This window comes from Pelodiscus sinensis, chromosome 6 (assembly GCF_049634645.1).
Source record: "Pelodiscus sinensis isolate JC-2024 chromosome 6, ASM4963464v1, whole genome shotgun sequence".
Lineage (NCBI taxonomy): Eukaryota > Metazoa > Chordata > Testudines > Trionychidae > Pelodiscus > Pelodiscus sinensis.
Window position 1 is genome coordinate 33,164,480 of NC_134716.1, and position 22,742 is coordinate 33,187,221.

At 38.3% G+C, this 22,742-nt stretch overlaps 1 protein-coding gene across 2 annotated transcripts in view; it reads right to left on the bottom strand.

Moving 5' to 3' along the window:
* TRPM3 (transient receptor potential cation channel subfamily M member 3) overlaps positions 1–22,742 on the bottom strand; it is a 599,368-nt gene that overhangs the window by 148,915 nt on the left and 427,711 nt on the right. For both annotated transcript variants that reach the window (XM_075931703.1, XM_075931702.1), the window contains exons 4-6: positions 18,303–18,516; positions 14,094–14,218; positions 8,295–8,466 (exon numbers count right to left, since the gene is read on the bottom strand). In XM_075931703.1, coding sequence (XP_075787818.1) covers positions 8,295–8,466; positions 14,094–14,218; positions 18,303–18,516 — 511 coding nt within the window. The remainder of the gene's footprint in view (positions 1–8,294; positions 8,467–14,093; positions 14,219–18,302; positions 18,517–22,742) is intronic.

Sequence of the window (22,742 nt, forward strand, 5' to 3'; positions counted from 1 at the left end):
TGTTTGAATATTTGTGAGATATTCTTTAAATATATATATTTTTGGTGTTGTTTCCAGGTTTGCAAATCCAGATCAGTATATCCATTAATAAGAAAACTATACTAACTAGAGCAGGCAACAAAGTATTTATGCACATCCATTCAAACAAAAACCTCAGAATTTGGTTCTATTACACTGTCACAACACCTTTTATTCATTTCCCATAAATCTCTGTAGAAGAGATGTTCTGGAGTTCTGCTCCATATTTACATTATCTGAGGATCTGGCCCTTTTCTGAAGGAATTTCACCCTTTCCTTCCCAGAAGAACTGACAAGAACAGGAAAAGCAGTATATACATGTTTGAAGTGAGTGGCAGACATGTTGAAAATTCTTGATGGGTTTCAGAGTCATCCAACTAAGGAGCAGTAACAATACCTCATGACTTAAGTAACCAATCAGATCACAAGAATAGTGAATTACAAATAAATATATATGCAATGAAACAGGCATCAACATATCATGTGGGAAAAGAGCTAAGAATATCTGATGTGAGACTCTGTAAATATTGGGTAGCATTTAAAATATGAAATACACTTCAGTAGTGCTCTTAATTACCTAAAGAACTTTTCTGTAATAACAACATGTTTACTCGGAAGAATGTCAACCAACTGGGATGATTTTTCTGCTCCAACAAAGCTTAAGCAGTCTATGATTGACACCTACTGGTTGCATGGTGCTAACACTGGTAGTTATCTCAAGCCATATAGAAAACTTACGGTTTGTGAAGATAGAAAATGTGAACAATTCAGTGCCTGAAACTTTTAATGCACTGTGAATGACATCTTTTTTGGGTTTGTTTATGGTCTACCAGCATTACTTAGCAATTTTTAGGCATGCAACTAGATTTCCAGTACCATTCTGAAACGTGAGCTAGCAATACACTAGCAGTCATATCTAACACATCAATATTTAATAGAAATGCTTCATTAATGTCCAGGAATGTTATAATTGGATGATTTGCAATAGGCTGTTTCAAGTAATTAAATGCTTCACTGCACTCCACTCTCTGTTCAGTGGGTACATCTATAGAGTTAGATGATGGACTGAGTTCTCTGTCCATTCTGTCCCTTAATATTTTCCCAGCACAGGAACAAATGTCTGGCTGAGCTCTTACTTCTACAGGATAAAGTAAACCTTAATCTCTAATATGACGTTTAACAACAAAATCATACAGAGGGAAAAGAAAATTATGTTTCAATTGTTTTTTCCTTTTAACTGGCACTTTTGAAACCTACTTCTCTCCATCATTCAAACTTTATCCATTTTCTCTAATACAACACAAACTATTCTGGATAGCTCCATTAAAAAGTTCCATTGCCAAATATATTTATAAGAGAGCCAGAAGTACAGTAGATTCTACAGAAGTGAAAGGACAAAGATGAGGAATGGCAAAATGACCTACTGTTGGGGAGAATTACTGAACATGGGAAAAACAGTTAGTGAGATTTGAGTATCTTAAGCAAAGAGGAAGTTGGATCATATACAGGTTGAACATCTATAGTCCAGAACTCTCTGATCTGGATATATCCATTGTCCAGAATAATTTCAGATAGCTGGATGTCCACTTTTCATGGGTGTGACCAAGCTTCCTGTGGTCCCATAAATTTTGTTTACAGATACCAGCTCTAGCTCTCAGTATTCTGTGCTGTTATTTAGCTCTAATTTGCCCCAACATGTCCTCTAACAGCCCAGTAAGCAGTGTAAGTACTGATAATGCTGCTAGAAAATACTGACCTCCCATAGTCCAGAAAATTCTCTCGTTTGGAACTTGTCAAGCCCTGAGGGTGCTGGACTAGAGAGGATCAACCTGTACCAAGAATAGGTGGATCATGATGTATAAAAAGTTAATATCTGGCACTTCTGTAATGTCTTCTCTCCAAATACCTGAAAATATTTTGTAAACATTGACATATTAACCCTCAAAACACTCCTCTCGATTAGTATTATTCTTTACATTTTATATATAGGGAAATTAAAGAAGGGAGAGGTTAAGTGATTTGTCAATGGCCATGTGTCAATGTAACACAACCAGCAACAGAGCCTATAGCAAGACAATTTTAGAAGGTGAAGATCTGTTTGGTAGAAGGATATACTGTCTACAAGAAAAAATGAAAGAAGAGTGGGTCTGGTATTTGGAGAGAGATGGGCTGGAGAAAGAGAGAGAGATGAAAGGAGGGAGAGACAAAGTAATAAAGTCCACAAAGGTTACTGAAAACTAAAGGGAAGGTTCTGTAATGGATTCTGAAATTATAAAGATTTTGGAAAATGGGGGTTATGTAATCTGCCATACCAACATATTCAAGTGTTGAAAGGTGAGATTTAGATGTATTTTCAAGATGCAATTACAGTGGTCAAGAAGAGACAGGCAGGCATGAGAATTCCAGAAGAGCAGTAATCAGGATACTGTGCATACTATAGTGCTTTATTTCAGGTACCAGTGCCTGTGTAACCCCAACATGTTGGATATTAGAGTTAGCCATATTTTTCAGCACATTTTAAGCACCTAAATCCTTATTTTGGCACCCGAATGACTGGCTTGATTGCCAAAGGAGTAGAACTTGAGCTTTTGTATTTAGCTTGCTATAATGTAACTGCAGCAGTATCATCTTATTTCTTGGCAGCAGCTCACACGCTATAGATTATCCAAATGTTCAGTCTCAAAACTTGCAGTATTTTGATATAGTTAGATAACATCTGTGATGTATATACTGTAATGGGAGATATTTCAGAATTAAGTGCATTTTCAGAAGCACTGAACCAGAAATCAGTAAAGTGGTAGTAGCAAGGGATGACAATTCTGAATTAGAAATTGTGATCTCACTTGCCTGTGTTAGTTCTGGCTGTTAAGCAACCAAAATGCATGCTCTGTTGCAGAAATAGTCTACTCATAGCATCCATCACTGCTTGAAGAGAACTGAACTTGAGATATAGGTCCATGAAGCCTTTTACCCTTTGAGTAGTGAAACTTTCTCTAAACACTTCTCATGGAAGCTATTAATATAATTTTTACAATCCATTTCTAAAATGTTCTTAAAATATAATGGAAAAATACTGCTTTTATTCAGCATTTAAATTGGGTATAATCATCGCTTCTATTTTTGACAAATTGTCCTTGTAATCCTGTATAATAGGTTATAAGTTTAGCAGGTAGTTTAGAGAGACCTGCATAGGGACAATCAGGCAGTGCTCAAACTCTGTCTTAACACTTTCCCCCTGGTTAAGGAGTGGAACATTCACCAACCCAGATATAATCAAGGATGAAGTCAAGGAAACCATGAACATACACAATATCTTTCCAACTCTGCACAGATATAGAAGTGAGGTGGGTCTTTTCTAACTGACTTGCAACTGAGGAGATGCAATACCTCAGCACATCCCAAGAAAGAGAGAGTTCCTGGATGGACGCTTAAAAATAGATCCGTGTGACTGTGAGAAGACTAGGGTTTTTTCCCCCTTGTATAGTCTATTCCCAGCAATTAGAGGATGGATGGAGAAGGGGAAGAAAGACAGTTCCCCTCCTAACCCCCTGTCTTTTCAACTTCCCCCTTAAAACAATAAAAGGCACAGTTCTAGTTCCTTTCTCTCCAAAGAGCTCTACAGCTCTCAGGCATGGAGTGGTGATCGGTAACTTTCTTATGCTTAAAGTATGTTTCACTCATGATCGGGGGCAAGATTTGCACATTTTCTGGCTCATATATTGACCTCCAACTGCATGCGCAATTCACACTGACATGGCCAGTATATGAGCCTGAGTGCTGGGCCGTAAGCTGCAGACACAACAATGCCCAATTCTTGGTAACTTTCCAGGTGTCTGAAAATATTATTTTAAATTTCTAAATGAATGGAACCAAATATTGTATTGCAACAATCAGGGAGGTCAGAAGCGAGGTGAGGGGAAGGTTGGGGCGTTGAGCAAGGGCTTTCTAAATCTGAGGAACAGTACTAATTACTGATTTCCAAAGAAAATATTCCTTAAGGATATTTCCCTATTGTGCTTTATACATTTATGCAGAGCCTAAACTAAGCACACTGTTTTATAATCTGCTCAGGCACTTTGGTCGCTGTTGAGCAATCAAGAATAACTTCACTTTAATGAGAGAACTAGTTTCTATTTTCCAAATTATCTGGCACACTTGGAGGCCTCCTCTATTCTTACATTTTAATAATAAGACTAATTTCTACTCCCCTTTGACTTGTCTAATATACGTGTTTGTGATCTAATTTTCAGCTACTTTAGTACGGGTTGTGGACTATAAAGCCTCTGTTTACACGTGGTGTACATTACTGAGCCTTTAAAATACTGGTCAATACATTGAAAAAGGAAAATCAAGGCAAAGATGATTTTAAAAATACCTGTCAAATGTAGATCTTGTGTGGGAAAGGTCAAGAGTTCTTATAACATGTTTTGAGTAAAAAAGAAATCCTGCTATCCATGGATGAGATTGGTTGTCAACTGTTCATTAGTTCCTCAATCCATGCTTTTGTCTAGCTCTTTAATCTTTTGATCTGTGGTTAGGTCAAAAATATGTCTAGTGATGCAAAATGGGATGAAGATGGACAGCCCTTGGTGGGTAAAGAACAGGTTAGGAACTATTTAGAAAAGCTAAACGTACACAAATCCATGAGTCCAGACTTAATGCATCTGAGGGTACTGAGGGAGTTGGCAAATGTCATTGAGGAGCCTTTGGCCATTATCTTTGAAAAGTCGTGGCGATCGGGAGAGATCCCAGATGATTGGAAAAAGGAAAATGTAGTGCCCATCTTCAAAAAAGAGAAGAAGGAAGATCCAGGGAACTATAGGTTGGTCAGTCTTACTTCGGTTCCTGGAAAAATCATGGAAGGGATTCTTAAGGAATCCATTTTTGAGGAATCCTTGGAAGAAAGGAAAGTGATCAGGAATAGTCAGCATGGATTCACAAAGGGCAAGTCATGCTTGACCAATCTGATTAGCTTCTCTGATGAGGTAACTGGCTCTGTGGACATGGGAAAGTCAGTGGATGTGATATACCTTGACTTCAGCGAGGCTTTTGATATGGTCTCCCACAATATTCTTTCCAACAAGTTAAGGGAATATGGATTGGATAAATGGATGGTAAGATGGATAGAAAGCTGGCTAGAAGGCTGGGCCCAGCAGGTAGCGATCAATGGCTCGATGTCAGGATGGCGGTTGGTTTCAAGTGGAGTGCCCCAAGGTTCGGTTCTAGGACTGGTTTTGTTCAATATCTTTATTAATGATCTGGATGAGGGGATGGATTGCACCCTCAGCAAGTTTGCAGATGACACTAAGCTATGGGGAGAGGTAGATATGCTCGAGGGCAGAGATAGGGTCCAGAATGACTTAGACAAATTGGAGGATTGGGCCACAAGAAATCTGATGAGGTTCAACATGGACAAGTGCAGCGTCCTTCACTTGGGACAGAAGAATCCCAAGCATTGTTACAGGCTAGGGACCAACCAGCTAAGTAGTAGTTCTGCAGAAAACGACCTAGGAGTTACAGTGGATGAGAAGATGGATATGAGTCAACAGTGTGCCCTTGTAGCCAAGAAGGCTAATGGCATATTAGGGTGCATTAGGAGGAGCATTGCCAGCAGATCCAGAGAAGTGATTATTCCCCTTTATTCGGCTCTTGTGCGGCCACATCTGGAGTAGTGTGTCCAGTTCTGTCCCCACACTACAAAAAGGATGTGGATGCATTGGAGAATGTCCAGCGGAGGGCAACCAAAATGATTAGGGGGCTAGAGCACATGACCTATGAGAAGAGGCTGAGGGAGTTGGGTCTGTTTAGTCTGCAGAAGCGAAGAGTGAGGGGGGGATTTGATAGCAGCCTTCAACTTCCTGAAGGGAGGTTCCAAAGAGGATGGAGAAAGGCTGTTCTCAGTAGTGACAGATGGTAGAACAAGAAGCAATGGTCTCAAGTTATGGTGGGAGAGGTCCAGGTTGGATATTAGGAAAAACTATTTCATTAGGAGAGTGGTGAAGCATTGGAATGGGTTACCTAGGGAAGTAGTGGAGTCTCCATCCCTAGCGTTGTTTAAGTCTTGGCTTGACAAAGCCCTGGCTGGGTTGATTTATTTGGGTTTGGTCCTGCCTAAAGCAGGGGGCTGGACTTGATGACCTTCTGAGGTCTCTTCCAGCTCTATGGTTCTATGATTCTATGACTGTTCTGTCTGAGGACTGGATTCTGATACTGACAACTGGCATTTTCTACTTCAAGCTGCTGTTTATTTACAACTGTACATACGAACATGCATGCACAATTGTGCGCACACTGGTTCAAAATAAAATCTCTTTGCAGTCGTGCCACTATGCAGTTTTAGGCAAGCAACTAAGATGACCACTATACTGCTTTTTTCTGCTACAAGTATAAGGGAAAGGCATTGGAGAGCAGCCATCTGTTTGACTGACCCAAATGTGCAGGTGTTCTTTATTTTTATCTTATCCATATGGAAACCTTAATAATTAAGTTTTGGCAAACCTCTGAATTCTTTTTGACGCAAACTAAACAACATTATATTTTGTTTGGCTGAAGGTTATTTCCTAGTTTTACATCTCTTCTTGAAAAGCCACCAACGTTCCAGATTCCATTGCACCATTACCTGTGAACTCCCACTCAGCAGCCTTCCTATCTACTAGTTCTTCCCTACATCCTGTTTCCTCATCTGTCTTCTTTTGGCTGCAGGATTCCCCCACCATTGAAGGTATGTTGTGAAGCCAATCTGTATTTATTTATTTGTTTTTATACTTCCACTCTGGAACCTTGTATAATATGGCTTGCAGCAAATGAGTCAGAGCTGAAAGTTCAAGCAGATGTTCCAGAGCGTGGAGACATCTTTATATTTTATCTTTAAAGATGTGTGTATCTGAAGGCAGAAGTATATGAGGGTGTGCATATGAAATAGTTTACTGTGAAATAGCAGAGATAGAATGGAAGGTCAAGCAAGGGGCAAGAGTCACAGTCAGAGATAGGTTGGGAATACACTGGAAGATCAACCAATGTGTTGACAAGAATGGAAGAGAAAGGGTTCAATAGTTTTGGACAGGGGGTTCCAGTGAGGAGGGTCAAGGAGAGGGGTCCTCCATAGTTCAGGAGATTCTGGTAACAGTCAGATATGTATCTGACTTGAAACTCTGACGCTTTTAAGGCTAATTCATCTATACGAATAATGACTACCAGTAAATTTATTCTCTTGCCTAAAATGAGTTTTGTAAACAGTTTGGCTGTGTCTAGAATGGCCAGTTTTTCCAGAAAATCAGCCGCTTTTCTGGAAAAACTTGCCAGCTGTCTACACTGGCCGCTTGCATTTCCGCAAAAGCACTGACTTCCTACTGTAAGAAATCAGTGCTTCTTGCGGAAATACTATTCTGCTCCCATTCAGGCAAAAGTCCCTTTTGCAAAAAGCTTTTGCGTAAAAGGGCCAGTGTAGACAGCTTAGATTTGTTTTCCACAAAAAAGCCCCGATCGCGAAAATGGCCATGGGGGCTTTTTTGCGGAAAAACGCGTCTAGATTGGCACGGACGCTTTTCCGCAAAAAGTGCTTTTGCGGAAAAGCGTTCGTGCCAATCTAGACGCTCTGTTCCGAAAATGCTTTTAACAGAAAACTTTTCTGTTAAAAGCATTTCCGAAAAAACATGCCAATCCAGACGCAGCCTTTCAGATTTGACAAACTGACCATTTTTTGATGAAAATATGAGGCCGCAAAGTTTCCAATACACCCTATTTACAATGTAATGGCTGCTTAGTTAAATGAGTTTTGTGGTCTCATTACAGTTTCAGGTATACATATTATAAAAGTGACCACCCCAGTTGGCTCTAAAATATCCCTTTGTTGAAAGTTCACAGCAAAGAGACCATGGACTCAATAACTATTAAAAATCAACTGTTTTCTTCCCAGCTTGCAAAATGGAACATTATCCCAAGTTTTAATTTTATCTTTGAAAGTACTTAAGGGATATAGAAATATTAGTACCACGACAGAAAGATTTTGGACTCAATCTAACTTTGCTATGGAATGAAGCCTAATAGCTTTGGTCATTATGATGATAAACTAGCAGAAACAAATTCAACCTACATCATTGAGCTCTGCTTCTACATTTGTACGCCTAAAATGTGATTGTTAACTTTAACATACAGTAACTCTTGTTCACCAATTAAAAAACAAACGTACTTTTTAGATATACTATTGTCTACTTAGAATCTCAGTATCCCTCCTATAATTGTAATGTACACAATAATAGAGAAAAGATGTTACTCACTTGTGTTTATCTTCTGAAGTGAGATGTGCTTTTCCAGCTGTCTACGAAGCTTTACTTCTGCTCCATATTTGCCGGTGGTCCCATTGTCAGCCAGAATAAAATGGGAATGCATACTATTGAGTACTGTGAGTTTACTCATAGGATTGGACATTGTTTGGTATGGTCGTACCACCTGCATTAGAGACACAAAGATGGCTCAATAGGTCAAAACAGTCAACATCTCTTATTAAAGTCAATCATGAGGTCCAAAATAATTTTGCTGAGTTGTAGAGTGGTTACTATTGAAATAATTGTTTGCCAATAGTTACTATGTCAGAATATGAGAGATATTGCAGTTGCCATGTATACAATGCATAGGAAATAGCTGTGACACTTGCAACAGCGTAGTATTTTTTGGCAAATATTGACTTAAAATGGCTACTACTATTAAAAAGAATTTTACAGTATTCTATTTCAATGGCACTGGTAGTCTGAATACTATTACATTTCAGTCATCTTTAAGCATTTTAGAGCACTCATCACATTTTTTATTCTACCTAAACAATTACACACCCCTTACTTATATTATTTTCATCAGTCTGTGCTTCAAATAGATATTTCCATTGTGAGATTATCTTTCCTCCTATAAATCCAACAGTAAGGAGTTTTTGTTCTGCAGTATTTCTGTGCCTCATTCTTTCTTCATAGCATTCACCAGCAGAATGAAAACTGTTCTCTGTAAAAGTCTAATCTACGTTCTACCACTTGTGCTGTCTTTGCTCAAACGTCTCCTTCCACTTTGTTTTCCTCCTTAACTCAAGGTGAAATTCACATTTATACAGATAGCCAAGGCAAAACCTTTACACCACTTAAATGATAAAGGCTGCTGAAGACCTCAAAATAGAGAAAGGGCCATGTGCAGGCCCCCCGCATTGTGATGAATTTCATCCTCGGAGGAATACACACATTGCAGCCATGTAATATACTATACATCCCAGGTCATATCAGCAAATATAATAGTTAATATATACAAGCTTGCAAATTTACTACAAGTAACCCAGTTGTGCCAGCAGTGCTATATTTTAAGAACGTATTCAACTACTGAGCTGTATAGTATTTAGTACCAATCCAATTTAATTAATAAAATAACTTTGGTGACAAATTATTTAACATTTTAAAAGATAATGTTGTCTGTCATGACTTATAGCTGTACTAGTGCGACATGATACATTGCAAGAGGAGGCACAATCAAATTTTGGTGTAAGACATGGTGGACAACAATAGTTGGTGAGCTCTTGGGGATGAAGGCTGGTCTTCTGTTTGTTTCCTGTGCTGCATCTAGAACTTCTATTGTTACTAAAAACAACCAATAGTAATCTAGGGTATTACCATGGGATGTAGTTATAAAACTGTACTGCGGTGTAATACTACTAGTTCCATCCATTACTAATGTAATGCTTTTACAAGTTATCTGGACATACACCCGAACCTCCATACTTCAGGTATTCCTGATTTAGGAACACCTGTGGTTTGGACCCTGGCATGGGGAGAAGGAAGCAGCTCTGAATGTAGCTTTCCAGCAGCTGCTCCCATAGCGTGGGTGGAGGGGGGGGGGGGGGGTGGAGAGTTAGAGGCAGAGAAAAATCTTAGGAAAATAAAATGAATTGATACTCATTTCAGCAATAATTTATTGACCTAACCAGCCCCTCTCCCCAAACCCCACTCAACAAATTTTACATTATGTCAAAAACAAAAAATTGTAGAAATGTACAGTAGGATTAAAATGTTCTATTTAGTAGGGAGTTCATACATTTCCTATAACTTATTCACCTAATGAATAAGACAAAACTATTTTGCAGACTAAAGCATAGTTCTGGTAAATTGTCAATGAGCTATCACGTTAATTCTGTAAGATCAAACCAAGTTGCTCTGACATATATGAGCTATAGGCTCATTGTGAATACCTATGATAAGACTGAGTGATTTAATACAGCACATCATGGCACTGTACTTGGTATGAAACCAATTTTCTTCTAGATTAGTATTACTATTTAACACTCCCCACCCCCAAATTATGTCTTTTACTGTCCTGCTGATTTGGGTACATGTTCTTATCTCTATCAGATGGAAGCAGGGAAATCTTAATTTAAAGGGGCAAGGGAAGAGAATCTGCTATTAATTAAGGGCTTGTCTACCTGAGGAAATAGCTAGGCAATACTTATTCCATACTAGCTCCCAATGTAGGTGTGCATATTCCATATTAAGAGTGCCTTTTTGGAGTTAAATTTCCACTTTGGAAGTGGATAAAGCGAATCCACAAAAAGGCACTCAGCAGAAAAAACTTCCATATGGGGAGCCAGTGTGGAATAGTTACTGTGCTTCAAATTCACCCCTAGTTTATTTTGCAATAGCTTCTCCATGTAAACAAGTCTTGAGAAAGAACTGAAGTCCCCTTTTCTCTTGTTATTGAAAAAGATTTAGGATGAAAAAGTAAAGTATAAATAGCAGCACTGGTTTTAAAATTCCCTGGCCAGAGGGCTCTCTTTATGCTCTTAAAATGTCAGCACTTACAGTATTTTCTGGTCCTTTGAAAGCAAATGAAAACCTACAGACCTCTGTAATTGTTATAAACTATCACACAGAGCAGTATTCAGTAAGGCATTTGCTAGGGAGAGAGAATAAGTAGTACTGAAAGGACCAGGTGGCTTGCCAATATTGTGCAGTTCCTCCCTGTACTGGAATAGGAGATTGATTTTGACTATAGTTTCTTTTATGTTTTTCCTTTTTACCCCCTCAGTCATAAAGCATTTATTCTACAAAGGAGTAAATGGTAATAAATATTAATGCTTTGTTGAAATAGACTAATCAGCTCAATTTTCTTATATTAGTAAAGTGACCATGGATTATTTGCCTAGGGCCAAAGAAACCTTAAAGTTGGTTACTATTATCCACTGTTTTGCCCTAACTTTCTGGCATGTAACCAAAGAAAGTTATTCTGAGAAGATTGCCTACCTACTACAAGATTATAAAGAGGAAAAAAATTAACCTGTAGTTTGCAAAATAGGATGCAAGGATTTCTACAACTGTTAAGTATCTTCAGATAGTAATGTTCCTATAGTGCTAAAGAGGTGCAGTTCAAAAGGTGCTATGGGGATAGCATTGTGCAGCTTCAATAGTGCTGCTTAGATGGAGATTAGAAGGAAATAGTCTGTTTTCATGTCTGCTGTCAAGCCAGAAGATTTGTATCTACAAGGATGTGAACTATACTATTAATCTAAAGAAGAAATGAGAGAATAAGGAGACTGCACAAACAGTTCATTATATCTGTGATACTTCTTATTACAATAAAGATCAGAGAACTACATCTCAGTGTAACACAGCTGAGACACTGATACAATCATCGTGCAGTAATTTAATCCGTGTGTGAAATTTGAGTGCTTTTTTTCCTCAGCGTGCACATACTCAATTGAACCAGGATAACTCTAGAGAAGTTAATTCAAGAGTAGACATTTCAACTTAACTGTGATAAAGATGAAGTCTCTGAAAAAGTTGTATTCTGTTTTCATAATACTTTGTTTTAACTTGCCCAGAAAACTTGGATTTGAAAGAACAAAAGGACAAGAAATCAGTAAAAAATGAGAAATTGAAACCTTCAGAGAGGCTTGAAGTTATCACTATGTAGTTAGAATTCAGCCAGAGCTGAAAATACTGGACAATTCACCAATTAAAAAAAAAAAAAGTTGGAACACTTTCAAGAGGGCTTAAATACTGGACTTTCCCGTTAAAAGCACTTAGGTTGCATTCTTACTGCTACTGTGACTCCTTTCTTCCCCTGATATCTGTTGAGCACATGTGAGAGAACATGTGTGAGAGAGATTCTCACCATTGTAAATATCACCCTTGTAAATATCAAAATATCACATGTGGAAGCAAATTTTCTATCTCCAGTGGTGGTAAAAATATCTCCTGCTCCACCCAAACGAAGGGATGTTTTGACATTTTTTTCAGTTGTGATATTAAGCTAACTAGACATAATGCACAAAAGCATAGAACTACAACAGATATCAAATCCAAGTCTTTTACTGTTGGTGGATCTGTTGTGGATTTATATTTATGATATTAATTTTTCATTGTACTTTTTTCCTTTACTTTATTATGAGTTGTTTTACCAAATCATGGACCAAGATGTACATTATTCTTCTGTTTTCTATTAATCTTTTCTGTAAGTTTCATGACATTGAACTCTGTTTTTAAATATACAGATGATAATGTTTTATGTATATTATAGGTCATCCTCCTTGCTTGAATCGTTGTTTCCTTTAATTATTTTTCTCCAAAACAATGAACTACATTGTGGGTTTGTGGCTGAGAGATGCACATACACTTCAAAAAACGTAAAAAACCATGAACTTGAACCATTGAATAAAATAAAGATATTACATATTAAGGATGGGAAGACACAGAAGTGGTTTAATTTTGCACTCCCTCATTGATCAGTCTAGTTTCATTTTATCTAAACTATCAAAATATGAAGGATTTAGATAAAGTACAATTTGTCTATTATACATACATTTCAAATGCCATAAATGTTCTAGCCTTGTGAAGCTCAAAAGCTTGTACATGCCAACAACAGAAGTTGGTCTGATAAAAGATATTACCTCATCTATGCTACTGACTTCAGTGGGGGTTGCATGGTTGTAACTGATGGCAACCTTCAGCCAAAAAAATACCATCTGACACTGAGACTATGGTATCCTTGCAAAATTGCTAAACAGTTTAAATTAGCTATGCCAGACTACAATTCTCAAGCATGTGGACCGATAAAAAGGATGACATGAAGAAAGACGCACGGTAAATGTTATTTGTCTTTTATAAGATATGTGAGCCTTGGCTTGTGGAGCCCTGGCTTATGAATAATGAATTCACATAATATGTGCCTTCCAGGTCTGTGGAATAATTAAATATAATATAGTAGCTAGGGTATAGTATGGAATTAAAGACCTCAACACAATAGATTTGCAAAGGAGGGCAGATTTCAAGTTGTGCATGAAACGTACGCTTTGTCATCCTCTGACATTTAATGATTTACTGCGCAACTTGAACATGCTTTTAAACTAGATTTTCAATGGAAATTCTTTGTATTTTATTTTTAAAAGGAATAAAGATACTAGAAGTAACTGGAGTGCATGGGAAATGGGTGACCCCATGCTTAGGGGAGGCAATCCCCCACAGCCTCACCCCTTCCACACCCATCAGTCCCCAGTGGCTGCTGCTGGACCCTGAGCACCCACCGCTCATGTGTCTGCTGGAACTTGTCTTTTCCCTGTGCCAGGGTGGCACCACCAGTCTCCTGCAATCCTGGAGTCTTAGTGGCCAGTACAGTTGTAGCCTGCCCCAGCCACCTGCACCACTGACCAGTAAGGCCCCTCCGCAGCTGAGCTGCTAGCTACATCACTGGACAGTCAGAGTGGTCCTAGCACTCGGAGGACTGGCATTACATCCCCAGCCTCTGGCACCACAACAGGTTGTGGGACTCCAATGGAGCATGAGTGAGGCCAGGGGAGGCAGTTTTCCCTGCCTCTGATTACCATCACCCATGCTGCAACGCCTTATTTCATGAGCCTTACGTAATCCACAAGAGGGATTTCCTGTTCTAATCTTGATATGCTCCCATAACGTATACATTTAAGAACATGAAAATGTATGTTAGCATTTCAATGACAAGCTTCACTACAAGCATTGCTTGTACCTGAGAAGCATTGGAAAATACCCCAGAATATACTGATATGTAGTAGAGGACACATATCCCCTAGGACTCACATCTTTGCCAATCAGGTCCTCTTGATTCTCTACAATTCCCCAGGGGGCTATACCAATGGTACAGATTTTCCCTCTGGATTTTGAGGCATGATCCTTTAATGCATCTCCAACATGCCGAATGACTCCTGAAAAAGACGACACAGGTACATAATAAAAAATTCAAAGCACAGCATTTTGGTCACTTTGTTTTGGAATCAGCAAATCACTTAATCATATGCATTACTTTAAACATGTGAATAATCCCATCCCTATTCAGCAAAGCACTTAGAGAAATACTTAATTTTAAGCACACACTTACACGTGCAGATCTGGGACCACAATAAAGTGATTTAGATTGATGCATACAGGGTCTTGCTAGCTAAGTGTATTTTGCATATAACTTTATTCAACAGTGTTGCACAACGAATGAAAACAAAGACATTGACCATCATAACTTTGTTCTCTTTCTCAGCTGAACCCACATGCCTGCAGTACACAGAAATACACAGAAAAGGTGAAGAAAATATGTAATAATTGTCACCTCAAACTTGTGAAGCCTTGCAGACATGTAATTCACAAGTAAGGTGATGGAAATATTCATGGAAATGTTGTGAAAACATCATTACACATAGCTGTAGACTGCAGTGGTGCCCTCCTATCGACTACAAGCCTAATCACTTGAGATAGTTTATCATAGCAAGGGGAAAAACAGCAGGGATCACAAGAAAGTAAAGACAAGTGCACACACAAAGGACTGCCCCATGGCTTGCCATACTCTGAAATTACTATCTGCACTGTCTGTGTCCTTTAAAGCAATTTCTGGCTACTTTAATTACATTCCTGTGCTAATTCCTGCACAATGCACATATACAAGACCATATGCCAAACTAGGCAGTTACCCTTGGACCCATGCTTTCTGTTCTGCTTTGTAAGTTCACTTTCATAATAGTTTTGACACAGCTTGTATGAAGAGCTATTTTTATCACCTGACTGCTGCTAAGTAGCACAATAGCACGGAGGAATTTAATGTCACTTGCTCTCCTTTGCTGACAACTTTGCATAAAATCTACTTGCACTCACTGAGAGGATGACTGGCCCCGAATTACATTCTTAGATTGATTTTTTTTAGAAACCAGCTTTATTTACTGTTTCCCTCCTCTGGTTTCATGAATCCTTGAGTGACATGAGCGGCATTTCAACAGTCAGATGATAACCTCAAGTTTCTCCAGAGCTACTGCCCTCTTATATCCATTTAAATCAACATTAAAAAAAACCAAACCCTGACACCTAATCTTTTAATCTCCCAGGCTGCCACCACATTGTCTGGCAGATGAGGGCAAAATGCCCACATCTCAACCCCATGCAGCTGTGAACATCCTGATGGTGCAGAGCAGGTCTTCTCTGTCTGCCAAAGCGATTGTTTTCTTGTGAATACAGCTTCTGGTACCAGATGAATATAGAAAGCAATTTGTTTATAGATGAGAGAGGTGTGAAGCATATGCTACCTATGCTATGTCATGAATACAAATATTCTGAGGGCAACATTTCAGGGTGGTTTCTATCATGACTTTTATTAACTTAAAACTATCTCTCTAACTGTAACTACTGCATTAGTTATCATATTGCATGGAATGGCATATGAATACCACCATATTATGGGTACATTGGGAGCCACAGAAGCTTATGTAGATATACACTTCATGTTAACAGCCATAACAGAAGGAGTACTGCAGAAAGGGTTTTAGGGGTCACAGTGGACCACATGCTAAATATGAGTCAACAATGTGAGACTGTTGCAAAAAAAGCAAACATGATTCTGTGATGCATTAGCAGGAGTGTTGTGAGCAAAAGAAGTGATTCTTCCGCTCTACTCTGTGCTGAGAAGGCCTCAGTTGGAGTACTATGTCCAGTTATGGGCATCACATTTCAAGAAGGATGTGGAGAAATTGGAGAAAGTCCAGAGACAAACAAAAAAAATGATTAAAGGTCTAAAAAACATGACCTATGAGGGAAGATGGAAAGAATTGGGTTTGTTTAGTTTAGAAAAAGAGAAGAGAGGGGACATGATAGCAGTTTTCAAGCATCTAAAAAGTTGTTACAAGGAGGAGGCAGAAAAATTGTTCTTCTTGACCTCTGATGATAGGACAAGAAGCAATGGGCTTAAACTCCAGCAATAGAGTTTTAGGTTGGACATTGAGAAAAACTTCCTGTCAGTTTGGTTAAACACAAATAAATTGCCAAGGGAAGCTGTGGAATCTCCATCACTGGAGATATTTAAAACCAGGTTGGAAAGACATTTTGTCAGGGATTGATTTGGTACTTGGTCCTGCTGTGAGGGCAGGAGACTGGACTTCATGACCTATTGAGGTCCCTTCCAGTTATAGTGTTCTTTGATTGTATAAACAGTCACAAGGCTTGTTAATATACTCAGAATGGAAATGCAGGAAAGAATTTTTATCCAAAACTATGGTTTACAAAAAAAACAGATACCCAATTTATATGTACAATTGACATCCAATTTAAGTCTACAGTTAACTACAATCGTGAATTTGATTTTATAGTTGTACGTGCAAATGAGCAGGATTGGTTTTAGGATAATACATTGCAATGGTTTATCTAACAGTCTTTTTGAAGCTGAGTTGAAGACAAAATTCTCTCACAGCCAAAAAACAAAGAAAACTGAACAATTACTCCAAACATCTCTAATTCAATACAAACAAACATTACAAACAAACAAACAAAAAACCATCTAATTGAACTGAGCTCCAAAATATGTTATACCTTATCCAAACTACTTAAAGCAATATGAAGAGCCCCATTTACTCCAATGAGCTTTGTATCAGCCCATATTGTCCATATGTTAGAATGAATATGCAACCATCCATAGGCACTGAAAGGATTAAATAATGTTGAAAAATTGACGTAGGGTAGCTGTGTTGACTCAGACACAAACAACGTGTCAGAACAATTTACATGTGTGTACTGCAACTTAAAGTTGGAATATCATTCATCATATGTAGAATGGTGTGCCTCTCCTCACTGGCTCTCTCTCCCAACCCCTATTCCAGTCTCTCCATGACAGTGAAACTCATGTGGACAGGTAACAAATTACTTCCCTGACAGAGCTCTAAAATCCAGACGTGTTCAACTTTGAATAAAAATTGAAATATGCTATTTCTGTTTCTCCAAAGACAATTAGGGGAAAAAAACCCACTTGGGGTATGTCTAGACAGCGGGGCTATTTTGGGATACTAGAGGTATCCCAAAATAGGTACCCTGAGTTTTTTAAACATGCCTATTATTTTGAAATATTTTTCAAAACAACAAGCGCACTCTTCTGGCATCCCTGTAACCCTCATTTCATGAGGGTTAAGGGATGTCTTGAAATAGTGTATTATATCAAAATTTGGCACTGTGTAGATGTGCCAAATTTCAAAATAAGGTATTTTGAAATACAGCTGAAAAAAGATATGCAATTTTTGTTGTGCAAATTGCGTATCTTGTTTTGAGTTTAGGGTACTGTGTAGATGCACCCTGAGATTCCTAATCTAGAAAGAAGAAGAAGAAAAAAAGACTGATTCAGATTAAAGGTTTTTTTCAGGCACACAAAATAGAAACTCTATTCCATTGCATCTGAGTTGTTTTTATAAGTAAAAGATAAAAGCTGGCTCCTTATTTTATTTGAGGCAAACATTTTCCTTTAATTAAATGAAAAGTTTCTTTTTTGTAACACCTATGAACTATCCTTTCAGGCCACTAGCTGTAGATCACTCTATTCCCCAAAGGTACCTGGCCCACTATTTTCTTCCACTATTTGATCTGAGGAAGTGGGTCTGGCCCACGAAAGCTCATCATCTAATAAACCATCTTGTTAGTCTTTAAAGTGCTACATAGTCCTGTATTTTGTTTTAGCTACACCAGACTAACACGGCTACATTTCTATCACTGGCCCACTGATGTGAGTCTCATGAAATTCCCTCGGACAGAACACTTTAGTTTGTGACACAGCAGGTTCTACTTTTTGACTTCACAGTCTGTTCCATGCTTTAGTGAATATTTTATTCTTCAAGAGCTGCATAACACATATTATTCTGGTATTTTCTTGTTAATGCATAGTAAAAAAAGATTACATGAAATGGTTCAGCCTCTTTCAACTGGACTGATTCTTAACCACAATGTTAAAATTATGCTTGATGCCACAAAGCTTTTATTTTAAAAGTTGCTTCTTACCTGTGTTTACTCCTCCAGTGAATATCCATGCTCCAGTTGTCATGGCCGCTTTGATGAGGCCTTTTCCAAAGACTTGCTTGAGTTTTGGCTGAAGTTCAAAATTCTGAAGGCCTCCATGCACAGAGATGAGAAGCTTGGGAAGCTCAAGTTGCCACTCTTTAGTCATCAGATGGAGAAGAAGATCAGGCTTTGTGTCAAAAGACACACGTACATACTGCAGAATTAAGGGCATTGATAAAGAAAAAGGTTGGTTATGACTCTTGACCGCAAGAAAATATTTTTAAAAACATACAACTTTTGCCACAAAAAAAAAAAAAAAAAAAAAAATGAATTGCAACTTTGATGGATTAGAAAGGAATTTATGAAACTACAGACCGTGATATAATTATAGGTAGCAATTTCACAGAATGTGGTCCTTTTTAAAGCTCTTCCCAATAATTAATCACCCCTGTCAACACCCTTGTCAGATTCTAATAGATAAATATTATCATTAACTTCTGGATGACAAAATCAAGGCAGAGGGGTTAAGTGATTTGCCCAAGATCACAGAGGCTGTTGGCATCATAGCTCCATTTAGAACACTTTTTATTTTAGATGAACACATAGAAAACATCAAGAAAATAATAACAGTGAGCACATCTGCATTTAATTTACATATTAAATTAAATAAATATTGTATACAAAAATGGGTTACAAAGTCGAGCACTCAGAAGTTAGGAAAATGCTGAATTAAGGTTGCCCTTTGAACTTGTTTTATTTGTAAGGATCAATAAAGAATAACTTACTACCCAGTGACTATACATTTTAAAGCCAGAAGGCACCATTAGGTTCATGCACACTAAACTTTTGCATAAGACAGACCATAGAATTTCACCCTGCATCAAACCAATAACTCTTCTAGTTGAACTAGAGAGCACACATTTATTCTGGAGTGTTCCACTAATATATTTCTCACTTATATATTTCTTAGCATAACCTTCAGCACAGATAGGTGTATCTGGTTTTAGTACATTTACTACTAAATTTCAAACAAACATGCTATGCTAATATATTTCATTAAATTTTGTTCACTTTTACTATGTCTATTTCTTATTGGTGGTCTGTGATTGGTCAGCTGCAGTAAATTTGTTTCTGCTTCCTGAGTGGTTGGAGTGAGCATTTCTGGCATGAATACTAATATATATGGTTTCGTGTAAATATGGATCTTCACGTGAATAGCCACTCTCAATATTCCTGTGAACAGAATCCCATTTGCACAAATGATCATGAGAAAGCTAACAGAATAGAACTTAGACAAATTGAAAAACATGCCAGAATTCAAAAATATTAATTCTCATTGCTATAATAATATTGCTCCTAACAGAGCTGACAGCTAAGTCTTTTTACTATTAAGGGGCACAGGGCTAGATTGTTGAAATTGAAAGGTAAGCTCTGCTAGGCATTCGAGTGTGCTGACTATAATAGACTTCAATCAAAATTGAGGCATAACAGAGTTGTGACACGGGAATGTTGGTAAGACACTGGTGTTTATTTCTTGTACCCTGTCACAAGACAAGGGTTACAAAAGGTTATACCACTAATCGATGGCAGGGGTCAGTAGCCACATACTTTAACTATTATTGAGAATGCTCAACATCTCAAAAGGCTGAACTGTCTATATAGTTGAAGGAATGAAGATTAGGGTTGCCAGGTGTCCAGTTTTGAACTGGACAGTCCAGTATTTGAGCTTTCTATTCGGGAAACAAATTTAGAAAATATAAATGAGAAAATATAAATGTCTGGTATTTTCTAAATAAGATGTAATGTAGATTGTGATGTTATGTCAAGTGTGTCCGGTATTTTTGTTGAAACCATCTGGCAACCCTAATGAAAATTTTCTTTTGGCCTGAGTATTATGTTCCTGCTTTGCTAGTGATGACAGCCCATGTGTTTCATTGCCCATGAGAATATGTGCATTTTAACTGACGATGTTCATATAGATTTAATACAAGGGATCACAGGACCATCCCATGTGCCATTCACGTTCAGATCAAGTCCTGTACTCTGCCTCTACTCATGACAGAAACCTAATGTTTAAAATGAAAGCAAAAATTGATTATGGTGAACATTAACCATGTTGTAAAAGGGTGACCGGAGGACAGAAGCTTTCCTTCTGAAGTTTATTCAATAAAACATGTGATTTCATTAACCCCAGTTTAGCTTTCATAACTACCAACTGGTAAAAATATTAACTCCTTATTCAGCCACTTCTATGGTTTCCAGCAGTAACAAATCCATAAGACTACAAGTTATTGAGGAAATATTTCCTCATTTGTCTGAAAATTTTCTATTACTAACTTCAAATGACCATTTTTTCTCATCTATTAGAGAAAAAAGGACTATCCACATTATAAAATTTCATTTTTCATTTTAAGGCAAAATTTGAGTAAACACAAATCTAAGTGGGCTTTTTCAGCTATAAGAACCAGCTATGCAAAGGACATTTAAATCTTAGAAACTCCTCTGAGAAAGGACAAAGCAGCTAAAATGCTGGATTCTCTTTTCCATAGAAGAAATGCGCAGACTTCAATTTTGTGATTATCTTATTCATTCTAGTTCTCGTGGGAGAACATTTTCAGTTTGGTGTGCCTGGGATAATTATTTTGTCATCATTTCAGATGTAATTAAATGTGTATGAGATAATTCTTTTGTCATTGCTGCCAAAGCACCCAGTAAATTATGAATAAATGGTTTTGAAAGCATTTTTGATCATATTAATAATTTATCTCTCTCAGTTTTCTAGTGGAACATTTGGCCTTTTCCATTTAGAATACTGCAGCCATTACTGGCTTCTTTCACCACGGCTTGCTCGGAAACATTTTTAAAGTTAACTATGAACTTGAGCGGAACCACTTCTCAGCTCCATCAGGCTCCCTCAAGTGTCTCTATCTGATAGCTGCTTTTCAGCTCTAACAGGGCACACAATCACTACCACTACATCTCCTGCTGGTTGCCTGGCGATTAGCTCTTCACCCTCCTTCTAATGAGGTCTCTCCCATTGTCACACCATTCTCTCTCCTTCAGTTCAGCTCTGGACTCACGTCACTCCCAGAACAGTGCCCTCTTCAGGATACCGCCCTCTGGCTGTGCCCTAGCTCCCAGTCCTTCGGTCTTCCCACTTGCCTCAGTAAAAAACTGCAGCCTCGAGTCCAGCCCCCTTCACCTCAGAAGCAAACTGCAGTCTGGTTCACCCCAGTCTCTTCTCTTCTGGCAAGTGGGTGAGATCCAGGCCTTCCCCGACCCAGAGACTTTTTACTAGCAATGCCCTACTGCCCTCCTCCACTTCCCCCTTCACTGCTTGCTTTCCCTGGGCCACTTCCCATAACACTTTATTCAAGGTCTTCCTCTACCTCGCTACCCTGCCCAGTACAGTTCTATCTAAGGTACCTCCCCAGGCAACCAGTTCTGCTCCCTTACTGGTGAAGAGAGAGACTCACCTGATTTCCTCTGCTGAACAGCCCCTTATATCTGGGCTGCCTCAACAAGTCCTTTCCTTATTGGTTGTCTCTAGAAGCCCTTTCCTCTTGGCTAGGATCTGCCTGGGCTCCCTCTGGACTGTTTTCAACCCCTCCAAAGTGGGCAGCTTCCCTACTACAAGTTTCAGAAGTGATTATATTTTTATAAACAAAAATGTGGTGACAGAAGCCAGATGATCAGTATCAAAGACTTACATCTACTATGCATCAACAAAACAGGTACCAAGATAGGAAACAGAAGTACAATTTCAACCACAGCAATTTGTTAATACACTTTGCCTCACCGGCTGAAAGATTAGTTCAAATTTCCATGTCCATTTAATCCATGGCTTGATTACTGAGTTTGCCAGGAAGAATATCACTTAATAGCTGTCACGATGAAGATTAATTTTCTTTTCAAGGGATTAACCAGAGGCTTGATTTCATTTTTCACTGATCAATAAAAACCCAGATGGCGGCAAAATAGCCCAACCTAGGTTAGAATTGAGCTACAGTAGTAGCTATTGGTAAAATTTTTCATACATGAGCCATACAGTACTCCAATCACAATACCTCTATTTGAATACATATTATAAACTGCAATATGCATCGTGTCTGGCTTATTACTGATAATGATAATTTGAGGAAGAAACCTACAAACTCACTGTACAGACCCATTCTGCTGTTGACAAGATACAACACTTTAGTGCTTCTGAATTCTCCCTAGATCAACATATTGCCTAATACTTTGCCTTCTACAATGCAATCTGGCACTTCCTTCCACATTTTCTCACTAGTGACTACTGCATAAGGAGATGGCCATTTCAAATAAGTGTCTCAAGCTTCAGATACTTTTCTAAACTAAACTGAATCTCTGAATCTTTTGCTGTTTGTGCCTACAGCAAAAGGTCTGATCGGGCTCCCATTATAAGAGCAAAAACTCATT